This window comes from Barbus barbus (assembly GCF_936440315.1).
Source record: "Barbus barbus genome assembly, chromosome: 45".
In the NCBI taxonomy this organism is placed as follows: domain Eukaryota; kingdom Metazoa; phylum Chordata; class Actinopteri; order Cypriniformes; family Cyprinidae; genus Barbus; species Barbus barbus.
The window spans coordinates 9114545-9130354 of record NC_136723.1 but is presented as its reverse complement, the minus strand read 5'-3'; the positions used below and the strand labels follow the sequence as shown (position 1 = coordinate 9130354).

General features: G+C 36.7%; 2 protein-coding genes across 2 annotated transcripts in view; both read right to left on the bottom strand.

Moving 5' to 3' along the window:
- Positions 1-268: 268 nt before the first annotated feature.
- On the bottom strand, positions 269-9567 carry LOC306864380 (pannexin-3-like). Its single transcript, XM_079408383.1, has 5 exons — positions 9494-9567; positions 8279-8470; positions 4727-4869; positions 3370-3584; positions 269-3271 (listed from the first exon to the last, which is right to left on the bottom strand). Exons 2-5 carry the CDS (start codon positions 8460-8462, stop codon positions 2440-2442), a joined length of 1374 nt encoding a protein of 457 aa, XP_079264509.1. The 5' UTR covers positions 8463-8470; positions 9494-9567; the 3' UTR covers positions 269-2439.
- A 3156-nt stretch (positions 9568-12723) lies between these two features.
- Positions 12724-15810, bottom strand: part of LOC306864238 (homeobox protein PKNOX2-like) — a 67393-nt gene continuing 64306 nt past the window's right edge. The window contains exons 9-12 of the mRNA XM_079408090.1: positions 15326-15445; positions 15026-15102; positions 14680-14858; positions 12724-14042 (exon numbers count right to left, since the gene is read on the bottom strand). Of these exons, the coding sequence (XP_079264216.1) occupies positions 13801-14042; positions 14680-14858; positions 15026-15102; positions 15326-15445 (618 nt within the window). The 3' untranslated portion in view covers positions 12724-13800. The remainder of the gene's footprint in view (positions 14043-14679; positions 14859-15025; positions 15103-15325; positions 15446-15810) is intronic.

Genomic DNA, 15810 nt, shown 5'->3' with positions numbered 1-15810 from the left:
CTATTTTCTATTTTAATATATTTTAAAAATGTAATTTATTCCTGTGAAGGCAAAGCTGAATTTTCTGCAGTCACATGACTCATTATGCTGATTTGGTGCTCAAGAAACTATTATTATACAGTATAAAAACTAATGAGAGGAAAAACTGTTGTGCTGCTTGATATCTCTTTGGATATTTTTTTCTTCCAGATTCTTTGAAAAAATATTTTTCTTCTGACCTCAAACTTTTGAACATACTCATAATGTGGAAATTAACAAAGAAAGCACAAATACAAACACAGTTTATTTCTCTACACTTACAAAAGGCAATAAAACGTCAAGTAAAGCATCCAGTTTTCAAAGAAGTAAGGAATCCACAAACATCAGATAAGAATGAAAGAATAAATAAAGATATAACAATGTTCAAGTTTAAGAAAGCTATCTATTGGAGGCTTTTCAAATAGTCAGTACATACTTTGAGTTTTAATTCCTGAGGTGATTTGTGTAAGAAATCCATAAGAATGATTTTTAATCCAGATATTTGTTTGTGATTCTGGACTGTAATAGAGGAGTTCTATTAGATGTTCTAGTCTATGCTCATTTTTATTTCATCTCAGAGGTTTAGCTGTTCTACAGGGCCCTCTAGAGTCTGACAGTGCTGCTTCAGTCCATTGGCTGGTGCTTTAGGCAAAACAACATGTTGTAGTCTCCTTCAACTCATGGTACCCCTGGTTGTTAGGCTCTGTAAAGAGACAGAGAGTGCTGTTAGGGGCATAAATTTTGGGTGAAAACCTGATGTTAAGTGTGAAAAATAAAGTGCACAATGCGGCTGCTAGAACTTATGAAGAATTGTTTTTCTTTAAAGCCTCCTTTAAAACAGATCAAATTGTTTTATATATACATTTTTTGTAATATAGATGAATATTAGCAACGATTGCCTAGGCATCCAGAAAAGTTTGTATGAATTAGGCCTATTAGACTTTTTTTCACTGATTTTTAAATGTGGAATTCAATAAAAAAGGTTATGGAAATATGGTAAAAATAGTAGGCATATTTTTTAAAGAAGCAAAAACACAATGTGAGTTGAGAAGCAGATTCATATTTAAATGCTATATATGGGTCATTTTTTGCATATCTTAACACAAAATGATTTTCACACATACAGTAGGGACACAAATGATTTCCAACACCAGGGCCCGGCTTCACAGACAGGTCTTAGACTAAACCAGGATTAGGCCATAGTTCAATTAGGACATTTAAAGCTGCAGTCCATAACTTTTTTGGGTTAAAAAATGATCCGAAATCAATATTTGAGCAAGTACATAACCAGTCAGTATTCAAAACTATCGCCTTACTTGAGCCCGATTCACAACGGTTAGCTTATAATAATGTTTTTCTAATTTGAGTAGTATACGGGTAGGTTTCCGCGGGAAATTCGAGCATGGCACTCCGTCACTACGTCACGTCGCATGTTAGGATCCTGCAGGTGGCAGATCGTTTAGCCTTTTCTCACAGAAGCTAGAATAATTAAATGTATAATTTTGATGGCGGTTTGTAATCCAGAAAGTATTATGTGTTTATGAAACACATGTGAGTGTAATTAAATTATATTCCAGTTTTAAATATGCTTCTGATAAGAGATAGCCTGGGATTACACAGGATTTCTATTTTAAAGAAAATCAGTTCGAAGGGAGCATAGTTTGCTTTTTGGGTTAAAATAATTTCTTAATATGAAATTCGAATGGTATGACAATTAGATATAAGACTGAACAGAAATTGATATCTACATGCTAATACACACTATACTCATTGCCACGCAATGCTGATCCTGTTAACATTAATAATTTGAGAATAAAGTATAACAATAATAATAATTTGCACGGTTTGATGTGATATGAGCTAACCGATCGTTAGATGCTTTTTTCCTCAGTTGGTCAGAACAAACGTGGCAGACAAGTCAAGTTTGCTTTATTGTCAATAAAGCAGACTTGTTACTTACTTGTTCAGATGGCAATATATGGTGAAAATTCTTATTTGGGTCATATATTCCAAGACGTAGGCTAGAATCTGTGATTCCTGAGTACAGTAGCCACACCGGTGCGGTGACTGACAGCTACACATTCACCTCAAAACATTAGATTCATCCACGCTGGAGCCATGCCAACACAGGATCACAACCCCGCGCACAGAAGATAATTCCGCACTGAGCTGCAATTCCAGGTTTTCAAACATAGATGGCAACAAAGAGGTAAAACTTACGGACTGCAGCTTTAAGTAATTTTTATAAATGTGCTTAGGAAAAAACATTACTGGTGTGCATCTTGAGATAAACCAAAGGCACTGATATATTTTAAGATCAGACATGGCAAGTTTCTTTCAGTTGAAACAGCTCAGACTAACATTTTAGTCTAGGACTAGGCTTAAGCCTTGTCTGTGAAACCAGGGGCATATATCATAAATTTAAGTCACTTTGATGATTTTCTGAACGTCCCATATGACAGCCACGAAAACGCCAATGAGCAGGATGCGTTTAAGTATATAGATGAGAGTAACTGTACCAAGCGTCATGTCTTGTTCCACAAGAGGGCGCTGCTCTGGACAGTTCACTGCATTTCCTCTAGCTGCTCCCAGCACAGTCATGATGTCTACTAGATTGAGTTTGCCCTCCTCTCTAGCCTCTCTAATCTCCTCCTCAAGCTCCTCAGCGGCCTCGGCGGCCTCCTCGGCCTGCTCCGCCATCAGCGTGCCCTTAGCACCCTTCAGCCGAGGAGGCGCGAGGGAGCAAACGGCCCTCAGGCGGCTGTACGATCGCAGCTGCGCTACGTTGGCACGCAGGAAGAGGAGCAGCACGTTGAGATCGTTAAGCGGGCAGCCCAGTTTCTGACCGCTCATGAGCCCCAATCCGGGCAGCACCTCGTAAAGGGAGAGGAAGGTTGTGTCCCAACAGAACAAACGCAGCAGGCTAAAGAGAACAATAGGAGCTAGCAACACATAGACAGCACCGTTAGCTACGCTAATGACCTGGAACACAAGTAGGCCAGTCATTTTACACTGAACTAGCTCAGGCACCCGGGGCTGGTCACGGAGGACGCCCGTGCGCACGAAGCAGCTGAATTCGTCTTGTAGAAAGGCGGAGAGGTGGAAGTAGATGAGGTATAGGCACGAGGTGGACATGAAGGTCAGGAGCAGGAAGCCTCGCAGGAAGAGCATGCTGACCAGGAAGTAGGAGCCATGCTTGCACTGCATGTATCTCTCCAACAGGGGGTACTCAAAGTAACGCTTGCGCTTGGCTCTAAATAAACAAAAATAAAACAATTTCATGTATAATATGTGAAAAACAAAAAACTATTTTTGAAAATAAAATGTAAAAAGGTTCAGATTTGCATGTACCTCTCAAGCTCAGCCTGAAACTGCAGTGGGTTTTCTGATTGCTGTTTTAGGTCTAGGATGCTTTGAGCCAGGCGGACAGAGCGGTTGTAAGACTTGTCCAGCTCGTCGATGATGAAGAACAGGTCAGAGGTCAGGCTGGGAACGGCCAGATACCGCCAGATCAGAGCCGGCAGGTACATCATCATGACCATGACCAATAAGGAGTATGGAAACATCTGCACAAGCAAGACCAAAACCAGTTCCATCATGAGAAGAACAGTTTACTGCAGATTTTTACCACAGAGTACAATAGTAACAAGTATGTATGTTTTTATTTATTTATTTTATGTATTTTTTCATTCATTCATTTAAATGTGTTTACTTACTAAAATAGAACTTATAATATTTGTATTAATATGTAATAACATTTGTGTATGATTTAATATATGTTTATAATATGTGACTCTGGACCACAAAACCAGACATACGGGTAAATTTGAAATTGAGATTTATACATAAATAAGCTTTCCGTTGATGAATGGTTTGTTAGGACAATATTTGGCTAAGATACAACTATTTAAAAATCTGGAATCTGAGGTTGCAAAAAAATCTAAATATTGAGAAAATCACCTTTAAAGTTGTCCAAATTAAGTTCTTAGCAATGCATATTACTAATCACAAATTAAGTTTTGATATATTTACAGTAGAAAATTTACAAAATATCTTCATGGAACATGATCTTTTTCTTAATATCCTAATGATTTTTGGCATAAAAGAAAAATGGATAATTTTGACCCATACAATGTATTGTTGGCTATTGCCACAAATATCCCTGTGCTACTTATGACTGGTTTTGTGGTCCATGGTCACATATTAATGTTTGTTTACTTATTTTATTACTTGTTCAATTTTATAATTTTTTACTCATTTATTTATTTATTTATTTATTTATAATATTAATATTATTTAATTATTCAGTAAAAACTATATGATTTATGTATTTATTTTAATATTAATATTTATTCATCTATTTATTATTTGTATTATTATTTATCTATGATATTACTATTGATTTGCTTATTCAATAAAATAATACATTTATTTATAAAACTTATAAGTATTAATCTCTCAGATAAATGTACGATATAATTAAAATGGACACAAATGAGATAACTGTTGAAAAAGTAAAAGTCAGAGCTATAAAATTCAGATTTTTCATAGTTCATATTCAGGTTCATATGTAAACGTAGCTTTAGAATCTAAAATCTAAAATCTCTGTTTCCAATTGCTGTCTATTTTATGACACTGTCTAGGAAAAAGAGCTTTTTTTAAAAAAAAAAAGTCATTTGTCATGTATTTTCTAAATGTTTTTACTCACTTTATGTACCCACAGTGAACGTTCTTCTAAGTTCCCATCTGTGTCAAACCCATGGTGCATGAGAGAGTCCCAGCAGTACGTATCCACATATGCTGCCTGCTTTACTGTGAAGTTGTTGGGTGGAAAGCAGCTAATCTGTGGGCCTGGGAGGAGAAACAGAGAAAATGAACACGCTGAGCCTGAGACATAAATGACAGTATTCTAGCATCACTTGATGCTGTATAAGTGCAGAATCTGGGTGGCATGTCTGGAATAGCACTAGGTCTTTTCCAGGGATACAGAGGGTGAAACCACCAAGGCAGGCGGGAAACACCCTTCTGTGGAGAGTTTTGCTGCCTGGGCGAGAGGGTGTGACCCAGCTGCTGAGAGGAGGCCAAGCATAAACATCTGTCTCACCCTCCAAAACCTACAGTCAGCCTCCAATTTACTGACTGAACACAACATGCCCCAACCCACGGCTATTATGGATAACTGAGCTCCACCGAACATCTCTGCAAATTATATGATACCAAACTAGGAAAGATATTCATAGACATCTGAGTTTCTTAATCTTAATCTATTTATGACAGTAAATATACAGTGGGCTCAAAAACTTTGAGACCACACTGAAAAATCAATATAAAATGTAATATATATATATTTTGTTTTAATTTTTTTTATATTGATTAATACAAATTAATGGCTAAAGATTTTGCAGGATTATGAAGCAAATGAAGATGTTATTAAATTAATAAGAAAATCACCAGGATATATATTAACAGACATCTGCTTTTCTAATTAGTTTCAATTTTAATCCATTTATGAAAATTCATTTAAACCTGGAAATTAAAATGTATATACTATGAAAACTATGAAATTATATGTAATACAATTATTAGTATTATATATTATATAATAATAGTTAATTCTAAATTATATATAAATATATAATCTAAATGTTATCTACCTATCTATCTATCTGAATGTTATACATATATTATACAGTATATAATACATATATAGTCATGGCCAAAATATCGGCACCCTTGGTAAATATGATCAAAGAAGGCTGTGAAAATTAATCTGCATTGTTAATCCTTTTGATCTTTTATTTAATAAATTCACAAAAATCTAACCTTTCATTGGAGAATAATAATTTAAAATGAGAGAAATATCATAATGAAATAAATGTTTTTCTCTAATACACATTGGCCACAATTAACGGCACCCTTTTATTCAATACTTTTTGAAACCTCCATTGGCCAGTTTAACAGCTCTAACTTTTCTCCTATAATGCCTGATGAGGTTAGAGAACACCTGACAAGAGATCAGAGACCATTCCTTCATCCAGAATCACTCCAGATCCTTTAGATTCACAGCTCCATGACGGTGCTTCTTCTCTTCAGTTCACCTCACTCATTTTCTACAGGGTTCAGGTCAGAGGACTGGAATGGCCAGCAGAAGCTTGGTTTTGTGCTCAGTGACCCATTTTTGTGTTGTTTTTGAGATTTGTGTTTGGATTATTGTACGGTTGGAAGATCCAAACATGGCCCATGATAAGATTTCTAACAGAGTCAGTCACTTGTTGATTTTTTATCTGTTGGTATTTGATAGAATCCATGATGCCATGATGTCTAAACAAGATCCAGGACCTCCAGCAGAAATATAGGCCCACAACATCAAAAATACAGCAGTATATTTCATTGTACACATGGGGTACTTTTTATCCCTGTGTTCACCAAACCCATCTTGAGTGTTTACTGCTAAAAACTCATTTTTTAGTTTCATCTGACCATAGAAGCCAGTCCCAGTTGAAGTTCCAGTCGTGTCTGATAACTGAATATGCTGGAGTTTGTTTTTGGAAGAGTGGGGAGAATTTTTCTTGAAACCCTCCCAAACAACATGTAGTGATGAAGGTGCTGTTTGACAAATTCTTTTTGACCCCGAGGTTTTCTGACCCCGAGACTCAACTATTTTATGCAATTCTCCAGCTGTGGTCCTTGAGAGTCTTTAGCCACTCTCCTTCTCACGTGCATTAGGACAATAGACACACGTCCTCTTCCAGGCAGTTTCTTAACATTTTATATTGATTGGAAATTCTTAATTATTGCCCTGATGGTGGAAATGGGAATTTCTACTTCTCTAGCTCTTTTCTTAAAGCCACTTCACTAATTTGTGAAGCTCAATTATCTTTTGCTGCACATCAGAAATATATTCTTTGGTTTTTCTCATTGTGGTGGATGATTAAGGGAATTTGGGCTTTTTGTTTATATTTCTGTGAAAGCCATGGCTGGATAATTTCATGTTCATAATTACCCTGGAGTGCTCAAAATTGTGTATATGAATGGGAATATACTTCAGAGATATTTTACTCATAATAATTTCTAGGGGTGCCAATAATTGTGTCCAACGTGTATTTGAGAAAAACATTTATTTCATAATATTTCCCCCCATTTTAAATTCTTATCCAATGAAATGTTCGATTTTGTGAATTTTTCAAGTAAAAGATCAAAAGGATTAACAATGCAGATTAATTTTCACAGCAGATTTTCTTTGATCATATGTACCAAGGGTGCCGATATTTTTGGCCATGACTGTATTAATATTACATATTAGTATTTATTGAAAATAAAAATAACTATTAACTAACTATAAATATATTAAACATCAAAATACATAAATTATATATAAATATAAAATTAAATTTTAGCTAAATTAATTCATTTGTAATATTTGGACATGTGATCATGTGAACTACTTTGGTCATGGTTTTCAAAATGCCTTTCGGATTATACTAAAGTTTTGCTTAGATAACATGATCATGTTTTTTTTTAAGGTTGATAATATATAATAAAAAAAAATTATTAACTGCATTAGCATGTGACACAATTTTCCTTCCACTGTAAAGTTTGTGTTGATGTATCCTAACAATAACCTTAGTGTTGTCAGACCACTATCAGAAGCAGGGAGAATCGGTCTGCTTGCCTTGCACGGCTCATTTTAATTAGCATATCTTCTCGTTAGTCTGAAATAGAGAGCTGGGAAAGAGCAGACTGACTGTAATTACAGACCCTTGTCATCTTTACACGTCTCTCTTAATCATCCTCATGCCAATTAACATCTGTGTGAGCTGATTGCAGACCAGCTCCAGAGGAACTGATTGCAACCTAAAAGTCAACTGCCTACACAAAACAGACAGTTCTCTCCAATGCACTGTTGGCAGGGAAGCTCAAGTTAGTGGCATTTAAAGCCAGCAATTGGCACCCATACCAGTCACAAAAGACTTCTCCCCAGAAGGCAACTCTAGTTGGTTTGCGATGTCAAATAATTTGCTAATAATCATTAGCAGATGCTTAATTCTCATATTTCACCACAGCTTTCCTTCCTAAGCAGTGCAGATAGCGCTGCCACCTCAGATGAACACTAATTACATCCAGCGTTCCATCAGCCCAGCCCTCAAGCTAATGGTCAGTCAATTAACTCAAGGGTTTGTGAAATTACTGCAGTGCCAGTGCCGCTCTGATGTCCTGTGATTCTCGCACAGACACTAGGGAGAAGAAAAGGGCTGCTAACCGATAGAAATCTCTCTGGCAAAGGCCATGGACACCAGAAGGAGCGGCAGGCCCACAGAAACGAACTTGATGACTTTATCCAATGGCAAATCCAGCTCCAGGTGTCGAATGCGATTGTCCCCATTACTGTCCCTCAGCAGGGCATCAGAGAGCATTGCCTGGGCGGCCGTGTTGGCGATAGACATGCTGGCAACTGTGGATGGCAACAGAAAAGACTAAATATATTTTTCTGGTTAAAAGTTTTTGTGGTTTAATCATCCGTGCTGTCATTCATATAGACATTTTACACAAAATATGTCCATTAACATCAATATGAATGTATAAGGGACAACTTAACTTATCAAATATTACTTTGATGATGTGGTTTAATAGCAAGCGATACAAGAATACATATAATTAATGATTAGTCTTGATTAGCAAGATAAAGTATCAAATTATGCCTTCCATGAAATTATTCCATTAAACAGTAATTATGTCTTCCATTAAATATGTTAGCAGCAATCTGAGTTTGCATTAACCAAACCATTGATATACTGCCACAAGTTTGATTATTATATAGCACAATATTGTGCTTTTTATACACTGCGTACCAATAAGATATCTCTTGTCTTTTTTAACCCCGGGTTAAGAAAAGTTTCACTCTGTTTTAACGTTTTTAACCCTGGAATACCCTGAAACGATTCTCTGTACATCCAACAACCAATCAAAAATAAAAAAGCGTTTGCCTCATTAAATATTCATAAGTTTTGTACAGTCAACTTTCACGTACTTTGAAGTCGGGAAACGAATGTCAAACATAAAAAGACATTAATTGGAGTGACGAAGAGTTTTGTTCTTACAATTCTGGTCCGAAAATTTAACAAAGACAAATTAGTAAGGAAGGAATTTAAGCCTGACAACAGCGACACATGCCGTTGATGTATTTGTCAAATCAAAATGCAAATAAGTATTTAATAAATGTATTCTAATGTTAAACAGGTAGCGTACTGTAATCTTCCAATTCAGTGCTACTGACACCACGTTTATATATATATAAACGTGCAAAACATACACATAAAAACGTTAACCTGTTGTTTACAAATGTACAGTAGCCTGGTTTAAGGCTGTAAAATACAAAGCTTTTTCATTTTAATCTATGGTTTAGATTAGAATGATGCATGGTTAATATATAAAGTGTGAAGAAGGAAAAAAACTTATTTGTGCTCAATTACAGTACCTTATGAATTCCTTGTCCAGTAGAGGAATGTATTGTGGATCAATCCAGCAGTAAACTGGTCCTGAGGCTGGAGAGGAGAGGGATGCTGGCGTGGATCTTAAGTACTGGAGGAGGTCTGAGCGAAATGAGAGGCTGTACTGGGCTGGTTTACAGGGTAATTAAAAGAGTTAGAGAGGACTTTTAAGCCTGCTGGGGCAAAAGCAGAGAGAGCAAGAGGGTGGAGATGGACTGCAGATCTACTGAATTCCCTAACATACTCATCAGCCCCGTGGCACCAATCCACTTCAAATGTACCCAGCTATGTGGCTTTTCTTGCCTCTGTCATTTCCCAGGTTATTTATATTCTCCAGCCCTGCCTGTGCAGCCATGCTCAAGAGTGCATGTACAAGAATCCACAAACACTGTTATTTCAGATGCATACAGGTCTTCACAAAGTTTACAGCTACTTAGATTGTTGTTTAACCCATTCATGCCCAGAAGATGTTTATTTGAATACTTTTAATAGCTTTTAGGCATATCTTTTATGGAAACCTATGCAAACATTCAGACTGAGGAGAGTGCAATCTGAGTAAGCATCCAGAAATGAATTAAACACCTACACATGACACCATATCCAGTGAGTTGTCTACTCGTATGAAGGTGTTTTATAACATCTAAAATCACCTAAAAATATTGACAGACGGAAAAAGAGTGGAGACTTCACTTAAGCAACTGGTGTTGCCAGTGGCCTTGAATAGGTTTAAAAAAAAAATCCTTGCAGGAAATCATGAGGCTTTATCTTTATTCACAGCTAGAGCTTTTTATGAAGCCTAACTTTCTTTATAGTTAAGTTACAAAAATTATGACCAGAGTAACATTGTGGTTTTAGTAATTGCCCAGGCCTTGGGTTTATAAATACTGATATTGCAATAGTGTTGCCCCTAAACATATATATATAAAAACATGATAACATAATAATAATTTTTTTTTTGAAAATTATCTGTTTTTGAAAATAAACTCTTCATATATATATATATATACACAGTGGGGAAAAATGATTTGATCCCCTGCTGATTTTGTACATTTGCTCACTGACAAAGAAATGATCAGTCTATAATTTTAGTGGTAGGCTTATTTGAACAGTGAGAGACAGAATAACAACAAAACAATTCAGAAAAACGCATTTCAAAAAAGTTATAAATTGATTTGGATTTGAATTAGTCAAATAAGTATTTGACCCCTTCACCATGATTTAGTATTTGGTGGCAAAACCCTTGTTGGCAATCACAGAGGTCAGACGTTTCTTTTAGTTGGCCACCAGGTTTATCTCAGGAGGGAGTTTGTCCCACTCCTCTTTGCAGATCCTCTCCGAGTCATTAAGTTTCGAGGTTGATGTTTGGCAGCTCAAACCTTCAGCTCCCTCCACATATTTTCTATGGGATTAAGGTCTGGAGACCAGCTAGGCCACTCCAGGACCTTAATGTGCTTCTTCTTGAGCCACTCCTTTGTTGCCTTGGCTGTGTGTTTTGGGTCACTGTCATGCTGGAACACCCATCCACGACACATTTTCAATGCTCTGGCTTCAATGCCCTGGCCCTGACGGCACATGGCCCCATCCATCGTCCCTTTGATGCGATGCAGTTGTCCTGTCCCCTTAGCAGAAAAACACCCCCAAAGCATAATGTTTCCACCTCCGTGTTTGACGGTGGGGATGGTGTTCTTGGGGTCACAGACAGCATTCCTCCTCCTCCTCTAAACACGGCGAGTTGAGCTGATGCCAAAGAGCTGGATTTTGGTCTCATCTGACCAACACTTTCACCCAGTTCTCCTCTGAATCATTGGCAAACTTCAGACTGGCCTGTACATGTGCTTTCGTGAGCAGGGGGACTTTGCGGGCGCTGCAGGATTTCAGTCCTTCACGGCGTAGTGTGTTACCAATTGTTTTCTAGGTGACTATGGTCCTAGCTGCCTTGAGATCATTGACAAGATCCTCTCGTGTAGTTCTGGGCTGATTCCTCACCGTTCTCATGATCATTGAAACTCCACGAGGTGAGATCTTGCATGGAGCCCCAGACCGAAGGAGATTGATAGTTATTTTGTGTTCCTTCCATTTACGAATAATCACACCAACTGTTGTCACCTTCTCACCAAGCTGCTTGGCGATGGTCTTGTAGCCCATTCCAGCCTTGTGTAGGTCTACAATCTTGTCCCTGACATCCTTGGACAGCTCTTTGGTCTTGGCCATGGTGGACAGTTTGGAATCTGATAAATTGATTGCTTCTGTGGACAGGTGTCACGTTAAGAGCGTGCTCCTAATCTCAACTCCTTACCTGTGTAAAAGACACCTGGGAGCCAGAAATCTTGCTGATTGATAAGGGATCAAATACTTATTTCACTCATTAAAATGCAAATCAATTTATAACTTTTTTGAAATGTGTTTTTCTGGATTTTTTTGTTGTTATTCTGTCACTCACTGTTCAAATAAACCTACCAAAAGCCTACCAAATTATAGGCTGATCATTTCTTTGACGTATAAAATACAGTGGGGGAAAAAATATTTGATCCCCTGCTGATTATATAAACACAGACACATACACACACACACAACACACAGACAAATATACACATAGAAACACAAATACAGATTTTTTAATTATTGTACACTGCCAGGAACACTCATCCATTTAAATACAAAATTGGTAAAATGCTTTTTGTTACTGAAAGAAGACTCTTTTGCTCACCAAGTCTGTATTTGCTGGATCAGAAATAAAGTATAAAAATGTAATATTGCAAAATATTATTATAATTACTAAAACAACTGTTTTCTATTTTAATGTATATTACAAGGTAATTTGTTTTTGTTATTTAAAAGCTGAATTTTCATCAGCCATTACTCCAGTCACATGACCCTTCAGAAATCATTCTAGTATGCTGAACATTTATTAATATTACCAATGTTGAAAACAGTTGTGCTGCTTTTTCACATCTTGAATTATTAGGTTTTATTATAGCTATTTCAATTTTTATTTGATTTAATTTTTTATTTCAGTTTTAGTTTAGCTTTTAATTTTTTTTGCCATCTAATATTATTTTTATTTTTTTATTTTATCTTAATGGAAATGAAGCCATTTTTTATTAGATTTAGTTAACAATAACAATCCTGCAACAAAATGGTGATCATTTGATCATTTAGCAACAAGTTGCATGTATTTGTGGTAGCTATATATTAGTTTGCAAAATGACACCCAGGTCCACTAGAGTCATAGTTTTTAATTATCAAAAATGATCTACTGAAACACAATAGATTATGACAACAATGTATACAAACAAATAATTAAAAAGCTCCCCTATCATCACTTGCTCTGGAAGAACCATTTAAAAAAAAAACAACCAAGAAAAGGATAATGAGAAACATGTACTTCACAAAGACCAACTGCAATAACATTCAGAAACATCCTGTCTTTTCCAAACATCACATCAGAAACAGGTGATTAAATCTGTAGACACAGTAAGCCGAAAAGCTCAGAAATATCTTCACAGTTTTTGTTTCGTCCTTCACATAAAATAAAGAGGGGCGTTTCAGGGTGTGATACGCACCTGTAAGTATGTCTCTCTTTTTTCCTGCAGTGTTCTTCAGTAAACGTCATTTGTAGGTCCTGCGGTTTCAGAAGGGCACGAGAGTTTTGTTCCGTACGTGTAAGAGATGCTTGGCACTCTGCGTCGAGTCTCCCAACATGCATTTGTTTTGAACGAGGCTGATGTTTTTTCAGCGGACAGCATCCTTGTTGATTGTGCCACTGCCTTTTGACAGTTTGGAAAATAAATATGAAGTGTCTAGGTAAAATGCATAACTATCAAATGTACATACATTGTGCTGTCAGGCATTTAGATTGTTTCTTTTTTTTAATCTTCAAAGACTGAATATTTTGTTAACTCTACAAAAAGAAAAAGAAAGAAACATGCCTAAAACATTCACTCATTGCATGGTTATCAATATGACTGTAAGAGGGTAGACATTATGTCATGCTAAGACACCTGAGAACCAAAGAGACATATTAAACAAAGTAAGGCTTAAATGGATTATATGCATGAGAGTAGCATGAGCGCTTGGCTAACGGCCCAATATACAGTACAATGTTCTTCTGTCCTCCTTCCAATTCTCATTTTAACATGAATTTTATTCATTCATCGAGTCCCTCCTCTTCATTCTGATTGGATGTTCCACGGCACTTAGTGTCCACTGGAAACCTACAGGCGTTGTCGAGATGTGTTGCCATGGGGATGAGTAGGAGTTAAATCAATTTTGACATTTTCGTCTATCTAATCCTTTATTCAAGTCCTTCGTTGTGGTTGAGGCCCAGATCTCTCCGAGCCATCTGTCTGCCTCCTTCGATTTCTTCATCTTCTTCTTCGTCTTCCTCCTCGTCGATTCCCTCCTCTTCCTCCTCTTCGTCGTCGTCCTCCTCTGTGCCGTCCATGGAATCCTCAGTTCCTCCCAGCATGGCTTGCTGAATCGCCAGTGTGGCGGAGTCTGAGGACAGAGACTGCAGGCCGTCCATGCCAAGAGAATCTGACAAACATACACACAGAAACACAAATACAGATTTTTTAACTAACAGGTATTATTGTACACTGCCAGGAACACTCATCCACTTAAAAACAATATTGGTAAAATGCTTTTTGTTATTGAAAGAAGACTCTTTTGCTCACCAAGTCTGTATTTGCTGGATAATAAAATCATTACAAACCCAAATTTTTGAATATTAGTGTGTGTGTGTGTGTGTATATATATATATGATAAATATAATTTATTATATGTAAAATATAATGTATTGTTTAATGTGTTCACTGCATATGCTATAATACCCATTCTATTTCAAGCCTAAAAAAAGTGACAATGTATTAAAATCACATATATAAAAATATAGTATATATTTAACTTTGATAGAAGAGTAATTGATTGTTTAAAATCTCTAAATTAATGATTTAATAATTAGCATTCTGTATGTCAGTACCATCTGCAATTAAAAAACAGAATTAAACTGAACTACAGTCTTCTGTAGAACTTTGTATTGCAGAATTCTAAATTTGTCTCATATTTGATGAAGTTTGCATTATTGATACTCTTATTTTCCTTGTTTATTAAACAATGTGTATTATATAAAGCACAAAAAAACTTGACTAGAGATTGTGTTCATATTACATACTGTCTGAATTGTTTGTGGAGTGGGATCCGTGTGTCTGCAGGACTCCAGCTACAATGGAGTCGGGCCAGAAGCGCTGCGTGGGTCTGTGCTGAGATTTCATCTTCTTGGCTTTGGGAGCAGGGTCAGGATTACTGGCATCCAGCATGGGCTGCAGTATACGCCTGCGGGCATTGATAAACCTTTCAAAAAACAGGAAAGTGTTAGAAAAATGACGCGGATAAGACACATACCAGGATTTCTGCTGGATACTATGTGTAACGCATATACAAGTTCTGTGATTTTGTTTGTGGCCATTAGATGGCACCATTTTGCTGTGAATTACACTAAAAACACCAGTCATTCTTACCAGTTGTTCACCTGTAATAAGGTAAGATTTGTTTGTGCTGCAATCTGTCTTTTCTCATCTTCTGTAGGATAAGGATGCTGGAAACCAAACAAATAAACGATAAGGTATTATTTAAAAGGTATATCTTTATTATTAGTCTTTTTAAGTAAATGTACATGTTTGTATTTATCTATGTTTAAGTTCTAAGGAAATTCAGAACCAGATATGATTAAAATGAAGTGCATTTTATACTCCCTAAGCCACTCTGTTTGTAGGTTTGTAGGGCAACAATGTAAGAAGAAAACACTTCCTTTTTCTCACCATGAGATGCTGGAAGAGCCAGGAACGCATAATGTTTGTGGCATGTTTGGGAAGGACGCCTCTTTTGTTTTTTGATTTCTTGTCATCGCCGTCCAAGAGTGAGGACAAGTCCAGGTTCACCTTGGAAGGAAGAGAGATGAGAAAGTGAGCGGGGGAGAGGGAGGGGTAGTTGCCACAGAAACAAAGAGTCGCCAGTCACCATTTCTTTGGCAGGGGCAGGAATGCCTTCGGTCACCATAGCAACGCAATGGAAGTAATGATACCTCAAATTAAAGCCAAGGAGGGTACGTTTACTGAAGCCTTTCATCAAGTAAAAGAGCTGCGGAAAATGCAGTAAATTTTTCTCTTTTCATCAAACTTATTATACGCTCTGAAGTGCGATTAATGTATAAGGCGAACAGAAATGCAAAAGAGTTTTAACGGATGCGTGCTAAATTAACTATTTATTTTCTTTCGGTTTACGCCATTCTGAGACTGGCATATTA

Excerpts from the sequence above, each read along its gene's own strand:
- LOC306864380 (XM_079408383.1), bottom strand. The coding sequence starts at position 8,462 with ATGTCTATCGCCAACACGGCCGCCCAGGCAATGCTCTCTGATGCCCTG. Across the intron at positions 3,585-4,726 it reads GTTCACTGTGGGTACATAAA|ATGTTTCCATACTCCTTATT; the intron begins GTGAGTAAAAAC and ends TTGCTTGTGCAG. Across the intron at positions 3,272-3,369 it reads TTTCAGGCTGAGCTTGAGAG|AGCCAAGCGCAAGCGTTACT; the intron begins GTACATGCAAAT and ends TTGTTTATTTAG.